Source organism: Pleurodeles waltl, chromosome 12 (assembly GCF_031143425.1).
Source record: "Pleurodeles waltl isolate 20211129_DDA chromosome 12, aPleWal1.hap1.20221129, whole genome shotgun sequence".
Classification (NCBI taxonomy): Eukaryota; Metazoa; Chordata; class Amphibia; order Caudata; family Salamandridae; genus Pleurodeles; species Pleurodeles waltl.
Window position 1 is genome coordinate 491,889,118 of NC_090451.1, and position 19,269 is coordinate 491,908,386.

At 43.8% G+C, this 19,269-nt stretch overlaps 1 protein-coding gene across 1 annotated transcript in view; it reads right to left on the minus strand.

The window, feature by feature from the left end:
* The window catches only part of NAE1 (NEDD8 activating enzyme E1 subunit 1), a 308,399-nt gene that overhangs the window by 71,356 nt on the left and 217,774 nt on the right, over positions 1 to 19,269 (minus strand). The window contains exon 18 of the mRNA XM_069217198.1: positions 15,646 to 15,760. Coding sequence (XP_069073299.1) covers positions 15,646 to 15,760 — 115 coding nt within the window. The remainder of the gene's footprint in view (positions 1 to 15,645; positions 15,761 to 19,269) is intronic.

Sequence of the window (19,269 nt, forward strand, 5' to 3'; positions counted from 1 at the left end):
GACATGGCTGAAGGTGTGACTTTGTGTAGTTGATTGAGAAACCTAGTTTGTGTAGGGTTTCTATGACGTACTTTGTGTGTTGTGAACACCGTTCTAGTGTGTTGGTTTTGATTAACCACTCGTCTAAGTATGGGAACACATGTATTTGCTGCCTTCTGATATGCGCAGCTACTACTGCCAGGCATTTTGTAAAAACTCTTGGCGCAGTTGTTATTCCGAATGGCAACACCTTGAATTGGTAATGTACCCCTTGGAATACAAATCTAGGTACTTTCTGTGTGAAGGATGTATTGGTATATGGAAATATGCATCCTTTAGGTCTAGTGTTGTCATGTAGTCTTGTTGTTTGAGCAGTGGGATTACGTCTTGTAATGTCACCATGTGAAAGTGGTCTGATTTGATGTAGGTATTTAATGTTCTGAGATCTAATATAGGTCTCAGTGTTTTGTCCTTTTTGGGTATGAGAAAGTACAGAGAGTAAACTCCTGTTGATTTGGTACTAATTCTATTGCTCCTTTTTGTAGCAATGCCTGGACCTCTAGTCCTAGAAGATCCATGTGTTGTTTTGACATATTGTGTGTTTTCGGTGGGACGTTTGGAGGGAATCTGAGAAATTCTATGCAATAACCATGCTGGATAATTGCAAGTACCCAAGTGTCTGTTGTTATCTCCTCCCAATGTTTGTAAAAATTGCTTAGTCTCCCCCCCACAGGTGTTATGTGTTGGGGATTTGTGACTTGGAAGTCACTGTTTGTTTTGAGGAGTTTTGGGGCTTTGGAACTTCCCTCTATTCTTTTGGAATTGTCCCCCTCTATATTGCCCCCGAAAACTTCCCCGCTGATATTGGCTTTGATAAGTGGGCCTTGTTTGTGAGGTTGTGGGTTCTGTTGCTTGTCCTCGAAACCCCCCTCTAAACTGTGTTTTGTGAAATGTGCCTCTGCTCTGTGGGGAGTAGAGTGCGCCCATGGCTTTGGCCGTATCATTGTCTTTCTTAAGTTTTTCGATAGCAGTGTCCACCTCCGGCCCAAACAACTGCTGTCCATTAAAAGGCATATTCAGCACGGCTTGTTGTATTTCCGGCTTGAATCCTGACGTACGCAACCATGCGTGTCTCCTTATTGTTACTGCAGTATTTACTGTCCTTGCAGCCGTATCTGCTGCATCCATTGCTGACCGTATCTGATTATTTGAGATACTTTGTCCTTCCTCCACCACTTGTTGTGCCCTTTTCTGGAACTCTTTGGGTAAGTGTTCTATGAAATGCTGCATTTCGTCCCAATGAGCCCTATCATATCTTGCCAGAAGTGCTTGTGAGTTGGCAATGCGCCATTGGTTTGCTGCCTGTGCTGCAACCCTTTTCCCTGCAGCGTCGAATTTGCGACTCTCCTTGTCTGGGGGTGGTGCGTCTCCAGAGGTGTGAGAGTTTGCTCTCTTGCGAGCTGCCCCTACTACCACAGAGTCTGGTGTTAATTGCTGCGTGATATACACAGGGTCTGTAGGCGGTGGCTTGTACTTTTTTTCCACCCTTGGAGTTATGGCCCTGCCCTTCACAGGCTCCTGAAACACCTGTTTGGAGTGTTTTAGCATTCCAGATAGCATAGGTAAGCTCTGGTATTGGCTATGAGTGGAGGATAGTGTATTAAACAGAAAGTCATCCTCAATCGGTTCTGCATGCATGGTGACATTATGAAAAGCCGCTGCTCTTGAGACCACCTGCGTGTAGGATGTACTGTCCTCAGGTGGCGACGGTCTTGCTGGGTAACAGTCTGGGCTGTTATCTGATACTGGTGCATCATTAAGGTCCCATGCGTCGGGATCATCTTGACTCATTGCAGTATGAGTTGGGGATTGCATCAGTGGTGGAGTGACTACCGGTGATGTGTGCATTGATGGTGGTGGAGATGGTGGCGGAGTTGTCTGTCTTGCCACCTTTGCCTGTGGCTGCTTGTCCTTTTCTTGAAAGGCAAGTCTTCTTTTCATTTTAATTGGGGGAAGAGTGCTTATCTTCCCTATGTCCTTTTGAATGTGGAGCCTCCTTTGAGTGTAGTCTGGCTCCATTGATTCTAGTTCTTGTCCGAACTTATGTCCTTGCATTTGTGATGACAATCCCTGTTCCTCTGTGTAGGAACCTGATTTCGGTTCTGAGGCTGGATGTTTCGGAATGGAAACCTTTTTGGTAGCCTTTTTCGGCTCCGACTACACTTTCTTTGTTTTCGGCGTCGTGGTCTCTCGGTGCCGACCCATTTCGGTGCCACTGTCTCGGTGCTGAACTTGCTCGGAGCCGCTGTCTCGGGCCCGACATTGCTGTGTGCCGGTATCTCGACCGGAGTCGGATGACTTCGACACAAGCGTGCCCTTTTTCGGTGCCGATGATCGGTCACCTATTTTTCGGGTTAAGCCATGGCCTGTTGGCGTCCCCTGGGCTTTTGTGGTCTTCTCGTGAGTTTTATGTTTCGACGTCTTACTCACGGTTTTAGGCGTTTCTTCGGGATCGAGCTCGTCCGAGTCCGACTCCTGGATGGAGGTTTCTTCTTCCTCCTCCAAATGCCTTTGTCCTGTTGGCGCCGACGTCATTTGCAGTCTTCTCGCTCTTCGGTCTCTTAATGTCTTCCTCGACCGAAACGCTCGTCAGGCTTCACAAGTATCTTCTCTGTGTTCTGGAGACAAACACAAGTTACAGACCAGGTGCTGATCTGTATACGGATACTTGTTGTGACATTTTGGGCAGAAGCGGAATGGGGTCCGTTCCATCAACCTTGAAGAGACACGTGGCCGGGCCGATCAGGCCCCAACGGGGATCGAAAAAACCCCAAAGGGCCACCGGAGCTCTTCAAAAGTCAGTGTCGATCTGTTGTAACTAACCCGATACCTCGTTGATTTTTCCGAGATTCTAACTAATTTTCCGAACCGAAACACGGAGCGAAAAGGAACACGTCCGAACCCGATGGCGGAAAAAAAACAATCTAAGATGGAGTCGCCGCCCATGCGCAATGGAGCTGAAAGGGGAGGAGTCCCTCGATCTCGTGACTCGGAAAGACTTCTTAGAAGAAAAACAACTTGTAACACTCCGAGCCCAACACTAGATGACGGGATGTGCAAAGCATGTGTATCTGCAGCTACACATGCCATCGAACATATATATATGGAAAATGTCACTTACCCAGTGAACATCTGTTCGTGGCATTAGTCGCTGCAGATTCACATGCTGTGCACATCCCGCCATCTGGTGTTGGGCTCGGAGTGTTCCAAGTTGTTTTTCTTCGAAGAAGTCTTTTTTCGAGTCACGAGACCGAGGGACTCCTCCCATTTCGACTCCATTGCGCATGGGCGTCGACTCCATCTTAGATTGTTTTCCCCGCAGAGGGTGAGGTAGGAGTTGTGTATGCTAGTAATAGTGCCCATGCAATGGCGTGAATACGTATGTACATAATGAAGTTTAAAGCAATATATTTACAAATTTACAAATGTTCAAGATCAACTTCTAAACGGCTACAGGCTCCCGGGGAGGCGGTTGGGCGCATGTGAATCTGCAGCGACTAATGCCACGAACAGATGTACACTGGGTAAGTGACATTTTCCGTTCGATGGCATGTGTAGCTGCAGATACACATGCTGTGCAAAGACTAGTAAGCAGTTATCTCCCCAAAAGCGGTGGTTCAGCCTATAGGAGTTGAAGTTGTTTGAAATAATGTTCGTAGTACAGCTTGACCTACTGTGGCCTGTTGTGCAGTTAACACATCTACACAGTAGTGTTTGGTAAATGTATGAGACGTAGACCATGTTGCTGCCTTACATATTTCGTTCATTGGAATATTTCCAAGAAAGGCCATGGTAGCACCTTTTTTTCTGGTTGAGTGTGCCTTTGGTGTAATAGGCAGCTCTCTCTTTGCTTTAAGATAGCAGGTTTGAATACACTTAACGATCCATCTAGCAATGCCTTGTTTAGAAATTGGATTCCCTGTATGAGGTTTTTGGAAAGCAATAAATAGTTGTTTTGTTTTTCGAATTAGTTTTGTTCTGTCAATGTAGTACATTAACGCTCTTTTGATGTCTAATGTATGCAGTGCTCTTTCAGCTACAGAATCTGGCTGTGGGAAGAACACTGGTAATTCTACCGTTTGATTCAAGTGGAACGGTGAGATCACTTTTGGTAAAAATTTTGGATTTGTCCGTAGAACTACTTTATGCTTGTGTATTTGAATAAATGGTTCTTGTATGGTAAATGCTTGAATTTCACTCACTCTTCTTAGAGATGCGATGGCAATCAAAAATGCAACTTTCCATGTTAAGTATTGCATTTCACAAGAGTTCATGGGCTCAAAAGGTGGACCCATGAGTCGTGGTGAGACAATGTTGAGGTTCCAAGAAGGAACTGGTGGTGTTCGTGGTGGTATAATTCTCTTTAGGCCTTCCATAAATGCTTTTATGACTGGTATCCTAAATAATGAAGTTGAGTGCGTAATTTGCAGGTAGGCTGAAATTGCGGTAAGATGTATCTTTATTGAAGAGAAAGCTAGCTTTGACTTTTGCAATTGTAGTAAGTATCCTACTATATCTTTGGCAGATGCGTGTAAGGGTTGAATTTGATTATTATGGCAGTAATAAACAAATCTTTTCCACTTATTTGCATAGCAGTGTCTAGTGGTAGGTTTCCTAGCTTGTCTTATGACCTCCATACATTCTTGTGTGAGGTCTAAGTGTCCGAATTGTAGGATTTCAGGAGCCAAATTGCTAGATTCAGCGATGCTGGATTTTGATGTCTGATCTGTTGTTTGTGTTGTGTTAACAGATCTGGTCTGTTTGGTAGTTTGACATGAGGTACTACTGAGAGGTCTAGTAGTGTTGTGTACCAAGGTTGTCTTGCCCATGTCGGTGCTATTAGTATGAGTTTGAGTTTGTTTTGACTCAATTTGTTTACTAGATATGGAAGGAGTGGGAGAGGGGGAAAAGCGTAAGCAAATATCCCTGACCAGCTCATCCATAACGCATTGCCCTGAGACTGATCTTGTGGGTACCTGGATGCGAAGTTTTGGCATTTTGAGTTTTCCTTTGTTGCAAATAGATCTATCTGTGGTGTTCCCCACATTTGGAAGTAAGTGTTTAGTATTTGGGGGTGAATCTCCCATTCATGGATCTGTTGGTGATCCCGAGAGAGATTGTCTGCTAACTGGTTCTGAATTCCTGGAATAAATTGTGCTATTAGGCGAATGTGGTTGTGAATCGCCCAATGCCATATTTTCTGTGTTAGGAGACACAACTGTGTCGATTGTGTGCCTCCCTGTTTGTTTAGGTGATACATTGTTGTCATGTTGTCTGTTTTGACAAGAATGTGTTTGTGGCTTATTATGGGTTGAAATGCTTTGAGCGCTAGAAATACCGCTAACAGTTCTAAGTGATTTATGTGAAACTGTTTTTGCTGTATGTCCCATTGTCCTTGGATGCTGTGTTGATTGAGGTGTGCTCCCCACCCTATCATGGAAGCATCTGTTGTTATTACGTATTGTGGCACTGGGTCTTGGAAAGGCCGCCCTTGGTTTAAATTTATACTGTTCCACCATTGAAGCGAGATGTATGTTTGGCGGTCTATCAACACCAGATCTAGAAGCTGACCCTGTGCTTGTGACCATTGTGATGCTAGGCACTGTTGTAAGGGCCGCATGTGCAACCTTGCGTTTGGGACAATGGCTATGCATGAAGACATCATGCCTAGTAGTTTCATCACCAGTTTGACTTGTATCTTTTGATTTGGATACATGGTCTGTATTACATTGTGAAATGTGTGAACTCTTTGTGGACTTGGAGTGGCAATCCCTTTTGCTGTGTTGATTGTTGCTCCTAAGTATTGCTGTGTTTGACACGGCAGATGGTGTGACTTTGTGTAGTTGATTGAGAAACCTAGTTTGTGGAGGATTTCTATGACATATTTTGTGTGTTGTGAACACCGTCTTAGTGTGTTGGTTTTGATTAACCAATCGTCTAAGTACGTGAACACATGTATTTGCTGCCTTCTGATATGTGCAGCTACTACTGCTAGGCATTTTGTAAAAACTCTTGGTGCAGTTGTTATTCCGAATGGCAACACTTTGAATTGGTAATGTATCCCTTGGAATACAAACCTTAGGTACTTTCTGTGTGAAGGATGTATTGGTATATGGAAATATGCATCCTTTAGGTCTAGTGTTGTCATGTAGTCTTGTTTGAGCAGTGGGATTACGTCTTGTAATGTAACCATGTGAAAGTGATCTGATTTGATGTAGGTATTTAATGTTCTGAGATCTAGTATAGGTCTAGACTCTTGTCTTTTTTGGGTATCAGAAAGTACAGGGAGTAAACTCCTGTGTTTATTTGTTGTTTTGGTACTAACTCTATTGCTTCTTTCTGTAGCAATGCCTGAACTTCTAGTCCTAGAAGATCTATATGTTGTTTTGACATATTGTGTGTTTTCGGTGGGATGTTTGGAGGGAATTTGAGAAATTCTATGCAATAACCATGCTGGATAATTGCTAAGACCCAAGTGTCTGTTGTTATTTCCTCCCAATGTTTGTAAAACTTGGTTAGTCTCCCCCCCACAGGTGTTATGTGTTGGGGATTTGTGACCTTGAAGTCACTGCTTGTTTGGAGGAGTTTTGGGACTTTGGAACTTTCCTCTATTCCTTTGAAATTGTCCCCCTCTATATTGTCCCCGAAAACCTCCCCGCTTATACTGGCTCTGGTAAGTGGGCTTTGTTTGTGAGGTTGTGGCTTCTGTGGTTTGCCCTCGAAACCCCCCTCGAAATTGTGTCTTTCGAAATGTGCCTCTGCTCTGTGGGGAGTAGAGTGCGCCCATGGCTTTGGCCGTGTCAGTGTCTTTCTTAAGTTTTTCGATCGCAGTGTCCACCTCCGGCCCAAACAACTGCTGTCCGTTGAATGGCATATTCAGCACAGCTTGCTGTATCTCTGGTTTAAATCCTGATGTACGCAGCCATGCATGTCTCCTTATTGTTACTGCTGTGTTGACAGTTCTAGCAGCTGTGTCTGCAGCATCCACTGCTGACCGTATCTGATTATTGGAGATACTCTGTCCTTCTTCTACTACTTGCTGCGCTCTTTTTTGGAACTCCTTGGGTAAATGTTCAATAAGGTGTTGCATCTCATCTCAATGGGCCCTATCATATCTGGCAAGCAAAGCTTGCGAATTTGCAATACGCCACTGGTTTGCTGCCTGTGCCGCCACCCTTTTGCCTGCAGCATCGAATTTTCGACTTTCTTTATCTGGAGGTGGTGCATCTCCTGAAGTATGAGAGTTGGCTCTTTTGCGCGCTGCTCCCACTACAACAGAGTCTGGTGTTAGCTGTTGTGTAATGTACACTGGGTCTGTTGGTGGCGGTTTATATTTTTTATCTACTCTTGGAGTAATGGCTCTCCCTTTAACAGGCTCCTCAAACACTTGTTTGGAGTGTTTTAGCATTCCGGGTAGCATAGGAAGAATCTGATATTGGCTGTGTGTGGACGACAGTGTATTAAAAAGAAAGTCGTCTTCAATGGGCTCTGAATGAAGGCTGACATTATGAAATGCTGCTGCTCTTGACACCACCTGTGCGTAGCCTGTACTATCCTCTGGTGGCGATGGTTTAGCTGGATAGCATTCTGGACTATTATCTGACACTGGTGCGTCATAAACGTCCCATGCGTCAGGGTCATCTTGACTCATTCCTATATGAGTTGGGGATTGCATCATTGGTGGAGTGGCTACCGGTGATGGTTGCGGAGAGTGATGTGGGGATGGTGGCGGTGTTACTTGTTTAGCCACCTTTGCGTGTGGCTGTTTGTCCTTGTCTTGGAAGGCAAGCTTGCGTTTCATTTTGACTGGAGGAAGAGTGCTGATCTTCCCTGTATCTTTTTGAATAAAGAGCCTTCTTTGTGTGTGATCTGGCTCTATTGTCTCTAATTCCTGTCCAAATCTATGTGTCTTCATTTGTGTGGACAGTCCTTGTTCCTCAGTTTAGGAACTTGTTTTCGGTTCCGAGGCCAGATATTTCGGTACCGAAAGCTTTTCGGCTGCTTTTTTCGGCTCCGACGAAACCTTCTTTACTTTCGGCGTCGTGCTCTCTCGGTGCCGACCCGTTTCGGTGCCGCTGTCTCGGTGCTGAATCTTCTCTGAGCCACTATCTCGGGCCCGAGATTGCTGTGTGCCGGTATCTCGACCAGAGTCGGATGACTTCGACACCAGCTCGCCCTTTTTCGGTGCTGATGAACGGTCACCTATTTTTCGGGTTAAGTCATGGCCTGTTGGCGGTGGCGTCCCCTGGGCTTTAGCGCTTTTCTCGTGAGTTCTTGGTTTCGACGTCTTACTCACGGTTTTAGGCGTTTCCTCTGGATCGATCTCCTCAGAGTCCGACTCCTGGGTGGAAAATGTTTCTTCCTCCTCCTCGAAACGCTCTTGTCCTGTCGGCGCGGACGCCATTTGCAGTCTTCTTGCTCTTCGGTCCCTGAGTGTCTTCCTGGACCGAAACGCTCGACAGGCCTCACAAGTATCCTCCTTGTGTTCTGGTGACAAACACAAGATACAGACCAGATGTTGATCTGTATATGAATACTTGTTATGGCATTTTGGACAGAAGCGGAATGGGGTCCGTTCCATCAGCCTCGAAGAGACACATGGCCGGGCCGACCAGGCCCCGACGGGGATGGAAAAAAAACCAGAAGGGCCACCGGAGCTCTTCTTAATTCGGTGTCGATCTGTTGTAACTAACCCGATACCGAACGCAAACAATACCGACGATTTTTCCGAGATTCTAACTAACTTTCTGACCCGAAACACGGAGCGAAAAGGAACACGTCCGAACCCGATGGTGGAAAAAAAACAATCTAAGATGGAGTCGACGCCCATGCGCAATGGAGTCGAAATGGGAGGAGTCCCTCGGTCTCGTGACTCGAAAAAAGACTTCTTCGAAGAAAAACAACTTGTAACACTCCGAGCCAACACCAGATGGCGGGATGTGAACAGCATGTGTATCTGCAGCTACACATGCCATCGAACATATATATACACACACATATATATATACATTAAGTGTTCAGAATAATATCATAAAAAGCAAGGAATAAAACAGTAAAAATAATTAAGATCACCCAGCAGGTTACAAGTGGCAATAGTTATGGAATTTACTCTTCAGTCGCTAGCAAAATTTATTATTTTTCTGTGTCTAAGGATGGCCCATAGGAATTTAGACATGATGTTACAGATGTATATGGTTGGAAAAGACTAGGAACACATAAGCTGGTCAACATTGTCGCAAGTTCATGGATCTCAGTAATGGCAGCAATAGTATCTTTCTTGGAAAGTTATACAATGAACAGAATAGAATCGTATGGAAAGAACTTGCTCAGTGGCCGTGTCACACGGATATTTGGCCATACTCCTCGACCAGTCGCTGGAAAACTCACTAACTGATGGAAAAGACCTAGCCTAAACCTTGTCAAAACAAATCTGTGCTGTTCGTTGCTCACCTCCTTTAGATATAGTTGCATCCCAGGTGAGGTTAAGATCAGCTGTTTTTTAAGAACACTTGGCTTAAGCAGTTCAGCTGTTAGACTTAGTTCCTCTAGATGTGACAAGCAGTCTTCCTTTAGGTTTTTTCCAGTGACAGCTCGTAGTGTTTCTGGTTTATAGTAGCAGTCTGGGTGTCCTAGATCACTCAAAATGTTTTTAACTTAGCATAACCATTTAACTTTTCCTACATTAGAGGACCCGAGGCAATCCTGTATAATCTCTTGGTTCAGCTTTGTATACTCAGAAGTCCATATCTTGTGCCATAGCAAGATTGGATGGGTTTTAACTAGGTTTAAAATTAGCGGGACCCCTAATTCCGAGTGGCATACATGTGATGGACTACTCTGTGGGAGAGAAATAAGATACTTCAGGAAGGCATCCTCTATCAACTGTAGGGAGACATTGTTTACATGTCCCCAAAGGCCAGCCCCGTACATGGCTGTTGACATACATTTGGCCTTAAACACTGTTAGCATCTCCCTTGGGGGGTTTCTTACCAACCTTTTCAAACAAAATTGCGTAAGGCTGCAATAGTTTTCTGGAAGTGTAGCCCTCTGGTTCTAATTGCCACTTGCCACGTCCCTTTTACATCAAACATGATCCCCAGGTAGGAAAAGGACGTAATGTAATAAATTCTGGTGTCTTTTATCATGAGACTGGGAGTTTTCGGTAACACTTTCCCGCACCTTATAGCAAATGTCTTGCTTTTGTTAACTCGTAGCCCCAGTTCCTCCATATAGGACACAAAACATGTTCGTAACTGTTGCAGTGCAAGGGGGGTTCGGTCCATTAGGACTGCCTCATCAGCATATAGAAGTGCGGGGACGGGCCAGGAACCTATTTGGGGCAGGTTGTTACAACAGGCAGATAATACGTTACCCAGACTATTAATGTATGGGGAGAAAAGAAGGGGTGCCAGAATACAACCTTGCCTTACAACCCTCTCTATTCCAAATGGCTGGGTACATTAGCCTTTCAGTCACTATCGCACTCTGGCGCTGCATCCATGATATGTTTCCCTGAGAAATTGTATGATAGGTAGTTCCACACTCATGTTCCCCATGATAGCCCACAATTTGCTATGAATTACGCAGTCAAAGGCAGCAGTGAAATCAACAAAAACTAGATATAATCATCCTTGTTTGATAGTGGTGTATTTCTCGATCAGCATGCTTAGGTTTAGACTCTGTTCCACATTTCCTACTCCCTCCCGGAACCCGTACCGTAAGTCCGATAAAACATTCTTGTCCTGGGCCCATTCCTGTAGTCTGTTCAAGATAACGCAGCCTGCCACTTTTAGCATCGAGTCTAGGAGAGAGATAGGACGGAAGCAAGTTGGACTATGTCTATCTCCCTTTTTGAAGATTGGGACTATAATTGATTCCCTCCAGGATTTCAATAGGCCAACTCAACAGCACGCATTCAGGACTTGAGTAAGCAGTGGCCCCTATAGGGTCATGTTGGCTTTAAACAGATCTACAGGGATGAAGTCCGGACCCGGCGCCTTGCCGCCTTTGCTAGCATTCAAAGCAGCCATGATCTCATCCAAGGTGAAAGCCAGCTTGATAGGGAAGGTAACGGGGGGGAACACTACCGGACACAACATCTACTGTCAGCCCTGACCTGTTAGTAGGATTGGAAAAAATATTAGAAAAGTGGCTAATCCAGTCTCCCTCACTAATGGCTGTTTCAAGGCGTGGACTGGTATCAGGCTGGAGGTAGGGTGAATTAATTGTCCGCCAAGAAGCTGAAGGGTCTTTACTCATGCTTGCTTCATGCAGTTCCTCCCATAGATCTTCTATGAAAGCTGTTTTCCTCTGTGTTAAAACACGCTTGTAGTGTTTCCTAGCCGCCCTGACTTCATTTGCACAGCGTGGTTGTTTTTGTAGTGCTAGTTTCAGTGTTCTATGGGCCTTGGTACAATGTTCATCAAACCACCCTCTTGTCCTGTTGTTGCTGCTGTCCCTACCTGTAATTACTAGTCCCTCCTTAATGTATCCAGCAATCTTTTGGAAACTCTCAATTATATCCTCGGGGTCAGAACCCAGGTCTAGACAGCTTTCAAAAGCCTGCGTAAAACCACAGATCAACTCTTTTAGAAACTGTTGGGGATCAATCTTTGACCAGCGCAAGGTGTACCCATTGAGCCTGTTAATGTCCATAGCTCCCACCATACAATAGTTAGGAAGTGGCGTTTGAGATAAAAAAAAAGCTCTTGATGCCATATCCAGGTCTATGCTCAGGGGGAAATGGTCACCTTATGCAGTTGTGTGGGTAATGAAATTTCCAACCCTTGCGGCAAGTCTATTTGTGACCAATATGTAATCACTGAGTTTTTCCCATGCCCATTGAACGTAGGTGAATGTGATTGGCGGGCAGCAAATCTTGTTACAGAATGCAAGGTCAATATTGAATATAAGATCATTCAGTTGTTCCCCACAGGTAGAGTGTGTAAAGTGTGAGTGCCCTGGGTTCCCCCTTCCGATTAAACTGCAGGCCTTTTCTAAAGCCCTTGTTCAAACTTCCGTATTGAAATCTCCCCCCCAATAGAAATACCAAATCCTGGAATTTTTTATTCCTGAGAGCTTCAATATTCCTTTTCAGCAGAGTCAAGACGGTTTTTGACTCAGCTTTCGGGATGTTGTTATAGAAGTTAATTAGGCCCAGCGCCCGCTTTGCTGATATTTCTGACGGGGGCAGGGGGGATTTAAAGTCAGGAATAGGAGAAGCAGTCGAACCAGTAACAATTATGTTGCATGGAAGGGGTACAAGGTCAGCAGGGATGTCGGGTGGTGCACTGAGTCAATCATTCTTATCTAGATTAGAAGAAGTGCCTGCTACAAGGTTGGTAAACCTGGTCCTGTCAAGCGGGAAGGTGGGGGTGGGGGGGTACTTAAACTGAATGTGAGTACCATGGGGTGATTGTCCTTGCATCTAAGGCCACCAAATTATCAACCAAGCTCCTATCTGTAAATGTCAGCTCAATAGTGTCAAGACAGGTAACTAGATCTGGCCTTCAAACTGCATCAATTATGTCCTCATGTATTATGGTGTAACAGCCCCTCACATGACGGATCCAGTGGATCGCCTTGTTTCCCACAGATTCACCTCCTTCCCTGTGGGCTAGTAGGCATAGTTTGGGGACATTATCCATTAAGACAGTGTTGTTAGAATTAGCCCAATTGGGAGCAGGCTGTCCAACGTAATTTGGAACTTTATCTTTCATTAATCTAGGCAATTGATGATGAAGACTTGGTTTGTCACCCCTGTTTAGATATTTGTACGTCGGGCCTGGCTAGAATTCATGATCATACCAGCTGATGTAGGGTGACCAGTGCCGGGCACCAGGTTTACAGCAACGGGGGGAGGAGCGCAATTGCAAGTCTTGTTACCGGTGTTCGAGGGCAATTTGGTCGGAAATGTTAAGGACCCTGGGGGATTCAGCGTGGTGCTACCGTTGTGATCTCTACTGGGTGTCACATCTACGGATGTTAGCTGTTTGAACATTAAAATTAGGGATTTCACCATGGATTTGAGCTCAGATACCTCATCTTGTAGGTCTTTTATACATGAGATGTACCAAGCATTAGGCAGGTCTGGGCTTGTGTCTGTTACTCCTGAGTCGCTGTCCTACCCATTAAAACACTTAGGTCAGGATCGTCATGTGATATATCAATTAAGGGACTGAAGCGGTTGGTGCAATGAAGGGTCTCACTTCTAGAAGATGTAGGAGGTTAAAAAGTAAATGTTGGTGGGTGGCCCAGCCCAGCCTTCTTTGGGCTCCGAAGAGCGGAGAGATAATGATTCTGCTGGCCACCAATACTGAGAGGTGGAAGCTGCTGGCTCCCAGACATTTCATGGAGACCCCTGTTTTTGCTAGCCTTTGCAGCCTCCTGCTCTTCTCAGACAAGCCTTGCGTGAATGCAGATATGACTTGGCAAACAGTCATAGGTCATCTAGCCTCGGACACCCAATGATGCCGATGTCAGAGGAAGACCTCCATTAAGAAATTGACTTAAACATTCAATCACAGACTAAGGGAATACTGATAATGGAAACTACGCAAGTTTCCAACACTGACTTGTCGCAGGCCCAATGAAAGATACCCTTAGTTAGAGTCTATAGATGTGTGCCCTTATGCTAGGGGCAACAGTGCTGGTAATTTCCAGTGCAGCACCTCCGTTATTATAACTTCCTGAATAAGTCCCGGAGCACTAACATCAATGGAATACCACAAGTATCAATGGCAAGTTTAGGTCATTGGATGCCATGGTAATTTTAGCAGCACTTGTAGCATGAGTCCAGGAAGACACCTCACTGCTTATTCTAGTTCTGCAAGAATCCCTTTAAGTACCCTGGTACACTTTGGTGCCTTGGGCAATCTGGAGTGAGTGCCAGTCTTCGGCATATGACATACCTGACGCTATCAGCTAGTGTCATAGATTTCAGATGTGGGCTGTACCTCAGGGATTCCTCCTTTGGAACGGGTACTATGGCCAGGCGAGGAGCTGTCCAAGGGTCCATTCTCTGATGTTTAGGACAAACTATACCGAAAATATATCTCCCAAATAAGGAAGGGTAAATGGGGCTCAGGGACATAGTACCTCATTCTGTTTATCTAAGAGATAAACAAATTCTATTCATCCAAGAGATTTTTCTGCGCCTGCCACTTAATCCTCTACCTTGCTGCATAATTTGCAGTTTGTAACAAAAAATGTGTCTGTAGCTCAAGCAAATAAAATGTATAAAAATTGCTACACAATAGGTGCAACTATTCATCGAATACTGCAGAAGATGACTGGTCGTCTTTTAGCTATTACTTGAGCTATTCAGGTATTTAATAGGGTGAACATTTTCCCCAGATAGGATAAGCTCCTGTAAATTGAAGGATTGGCAGTAGTCTGCATGAGGGAAAAAAAGGTTTACAAATGAATGAACTTTAATTAGTATGAAACGAATCATGTAAAAAATTGTTTATTAGTCACACAAATTCTTGGTTTCGTCTCATTTGCTGATTTCCAAACAGCAGTATTTTCAGGGGGGCTCTCAGACTTTCAAAAACCCAAATAAATTGCCCTTACTCTATGGTCTAAACTTATGAACCCTAAAACACATCCTCATGAGACACATACATAACATGAGATTTACTGTGTTGTCCTTCAGGGTTGTTTTGAGGAAAGAGTTGATTACACAAGACCTGTACAAGGAACACACCATAAACCCGAAAATGAAGACAAATGTTTAAAGACAGAGCAGAGAAGCTGACTAATAGATATGCCTTTCCTAACAAGACATGTGTACTTGTAGTTTATTTTCTACATTTATTTATGTTTTATATCATCTATTTTACTCTAGGAGGTAACAAAGGAATGTTTTAACCAAATGGTATTCCTGTACATACAAGCATGATACCAAGAATAATTGCAGGTGCATATCAAATTAATGAAAATTTGCTGAATATGTCTAGTTGTATTTATTAAGAATCTTGTCTAGTCATCTTTCGTAAAAATCTGATGAGGTTTAATGCACTGTGATCCCCATCTGTATCAATATTTTGTAAATGTTAATCTAGCTAGATAATGGTGTAGAATTAGGGGCCTTTATGACACAGTGGCTGATGCAAAATAGGACAAGTACCTAATAAACTCTCTCGGGCACTCACTGTGAGCAATAGAAAAGGCATGTCTATAAAAATAAATAGTAAAGGTAAATCTATTAGCTTTGAATTTTCTCCCTTTGTTTTTTTTAAATGCAAAAACAACAAATGATGGACGGAATGCAGAACAAATCAAACATTCACCCCCAGTCACCGATCTGGGTTTAATCCATCAGTTTTTTTGCTTCCCATTCCAGTTTAGACCCAGCCATATGCAAATCAGTCTTGACCCTGTTCATGGGAACAGGCCAGCCCGAACTGCCAGGCCAGGTCCTCCCTGAAGAAGAAACAAGTATCCTGGGACCAGTTCCAGGGTTTAACCCTTCATCAGCGAGACTAGCTTGAATCTGGTGGCATAGCAATCACAGGACCCACGTCTGGGCATACCCTTCGCACTAGGGCAACAAATACAAAAACAACAGATGGATTTGTTTAAAACAAAATATTTGGAACTCACAATTCGTGAATATAATCATCCTTCACTGTAACAGAAATGCCATATTCGTGTAGGAAACCACTGAGGCAAGTTTTAAGCTTTCCAATGTCATCTTCCACTTGGTAGTTACAAACACCTAGTGAGGGAAAAAAACAAGCATAAGCCACCAGCAGAAAATAATTTATCATCATTTACGAGATTACGAACATTTTTTTGCATTAGTTCCTGCCTTCCATTTGCCAATCGTGATAAAATAGAATATAGAGTCTAGCCAAAGCTATTCCGCCCTATTCCTTCCTTCATGTTCACTTAATTACAATATAAGTAGTGATTTCTTATTGTAGCTCCAGTGATATCATGTGGTAGATGTTCCAATAAGACACACACGCTTTGGGAAAACTAACTATGAAATAATGTTGAATCTACCCACTATCAAATGTAGGTGTCAGATGGAAGACCATGGCGATAGACATGTTGAGGTCTTTGGTTAGAATCAGAAAGTCGTCGGCATATGCAAAAATGTTCATTTCCAGTGTTAAGTCATAAACAGAGTAACATTTGTTGACATGCACAACAAATGTTACTCCATTTATGACTTAACACTGGAAATGAACATTTTTGCATTTGCCAATGACGTTCTGTTTAACAGTGTCTTGCTGTAATACTAACACAAACACAAATGGCAGAGAAAAAGCATGTGGCCAAGTAATACATCCTACTTAGATCAAGAGTACTAATAAACACACATTCACATATTTGTAACTATAGTCGAAAAGGACAAATTCAAGCTTATTACCAAAGTACAGCAAAATGAGATGTGAGCACTTTTTACACCGCACAGATTGCATGTAATAATTGAGGGACTGAAATACCATGAGGAGGAGTTGAGAAGATGCCGTTGCTGGTCTACATGTAGAATTGTAGGATATGATTATTTAAATGGTATTGTGGTACACTAGGCTCATGAAGGTTTGCTTTTCTGTACATAGCGATCCAGTTTGTTCGACAATTGTTTGTACGAGCTAGAGAAGTGTAGTTTTGAGAAAGGAGTATTATGTGCACTCCCTGTGATGCAGAGCCAAGCCCACCATGTACAGATTGTGATATTCTTAAAATGTTTATATGCAATTAATGGGAGTTTAACCCAGGGGGCTAGGAAGAGTTAAATTAGTGGCTAGTCTTTTTAGTTGCAAGGGGGGGTGGGAGGTGTGTTACAGAGTCATCAAAGATACCCAGTACAGCTGTGGTGTAGCTTATTTCTAACTGTACTTTCGACTAAGTTCTCATCTCATCCCAGAAGGGGTTAATAAACGCACAACTGTACAGCATGTGTTGAAGATCACTTATTCTTAGATCACCATTCCACCATCTACTGGAGTCTAGAAGACCTAGCTTGAAAAGTTTGCCTGGGGTCCAAAATGCATTGTGTAGCTTTCAAAATCTGGACTGAGCAACAGACAGTTACATTTTGGCCATAAACATTGACTTCCAAATATTAACCAAGTTGGTCATGGGTACTGAAAGGAGGAAGTGTGTGAGGAAATGGGGTTTATTATATGATGTGGTTGTGCAACCGCACTGTGCAATACACTTAGCAACCTCTTTAGGACCCTTAGGTTTTGTCTGTCAAACCCTCAGCTCAATCCTGGGTAGTTGTGGCACTGTGCAGCAAGGCTTACAAAGAGGAATAGGTGTAAAGCATTTAAACAGCACCCAAACAAATGAGGAAGAAATCAACACTGAGCACTCAAGAAATCCAATGCCAATTTATAAAAACAGACACCCTAGTCCTGTATCAGTGGCACTTCACACTGCCTTCCAATTTACAAAAGAATCTGGTTTAAAATACTTCTGCTCCTTTAAAGACCACTTAAAAGTACTGGACCTAAATACCTTTATGACCGGTTCTGTCACTATTTGCCACAACGTACTCTAAGATTGTCCTCTGAGACCTTTCTGAAACCACTATCCTTCTGTCTGAAAACTCGAGGCGGAAAGTCATTCACACTACTAGGTTCCAAAGCATGGAACCTGCTTCCTCGCAGTATGCGTTCCATCGAATCTTAAGTTAGCTTTAAAAAAAGAATTATAAACTTGGCTCTTCCAAACCCCAGCTTCACTGTGTAGTTTTCTAATTTAAGGCTTAGCTTCTCTTTTATAGGACCTGTAGTAGTTCTCAGCATGGTGCCAGGATGCTCCTTGGAGTGAGTCACACTCTACAAATACCCATCATTCATTCAATTTTACAAGAATTTAGACACTTGAACGAAATTATCCACCTAATGGTTTCGGAGATATTGATTTTAAAATCACTAATAAATCAATGCAATTTCACTCAACCGGGAATACGCCTAGGCAAAGTCAATGAATTGGACAAAGATTTTTTTTTTCAAAGAAAACTTAGGTAAATGTTCATGCTGTCGGATAGAAGTACTTGGGGTGACCAACTCCGGCAGGGAGCTACTCAGGGGGACCAGCAAGGTCCTCAAGACCAGTTACCTTCATAGAGGAAACAGTCTTTCAGCAGTTCCAGAGACGTTATCCGCTTTGCAATGGATTCCCGATGAAGTGATCCTCGATGCAAGGGATGAAGGATGATCCAAGGATGTTGTGGATGCAACACCATTGATCGGGGATTCCCCGGTCCACAAAGATGGTGAGGTGGTCCTGTATGCAGGGTCGACATCCCACAAAATCCTCTATGGTCAGACTGAAGTCCAGTTGCCACTGGACTACCAGTCGTACGGTGTCCTGGTCACAGGTCGAAACCTTCCTGGGTCGATAACTCACATTCTGAGGTCCTAGCAACTCTCCGACAGCACTCCCACGCTCAGTGAACTTGGGTGCAACTTGGTGCATCTAGTACTGGTCCTTGGTGCTGCAAGCGGTGATAGTAGCTGCATGAATACTTTGGGCTACCAACTTGACCCAGCAGGGTTCTTCAGCTGTTGTGTCCCTGTGCTGCTAATAGGAATCCGGTCAACTCACCCTTGGAGTTCTCCTGGCATGATTGAGCTCTGGAGACAGCTTCTCTGTGAGCAAGACAAGGCAGGTACAGTTCCTCTTTTTGCTAGTCAGCAGGTGCAGCTTCTCTTTGTTGGTCCCTCGCTGCAGCAGGGCAGTCCTTCAGTACTCCTTCCAAGACCAGTGAGATCTAAGGTCTGGGTGCCAGGGGGTGCCCCCTTTATGTTTACGAAGTGCCCTTGGGGCAGTATACAGATGGTATCTGTAGGAAATTGGGTTATTAATTGTGAGGCCTGCACAAGTAATAGGTCCACATCTCTCCTTACTGGAAATCAAGTACCCCACTGTAGTGCTCGACTTTCTCAAGGTAGCAAGGCAGAGCAGGCCAAGGCCTACTCAGTGGAGGTGGTGTGGGCTAGTAATCACCATTTACTAGCACGCAATAACAACATTCAATAAATGACTGTCCAGTCAGTACTTTTAATTTAGAAAAAGGAGAAGTACATTTATTACACAAACTACTAAATACTATGCAATGATTTACAAATATGTACATTGGTAGATGGAAAGTACAATACATGACATTGTTTAATCACCTTTGACCTCCTAAAGGAGGTCACACAAACATATCAGTGAGTCTTTTGGTTTTGTCAAGGTTCAAGACCAACAAACCACATATTA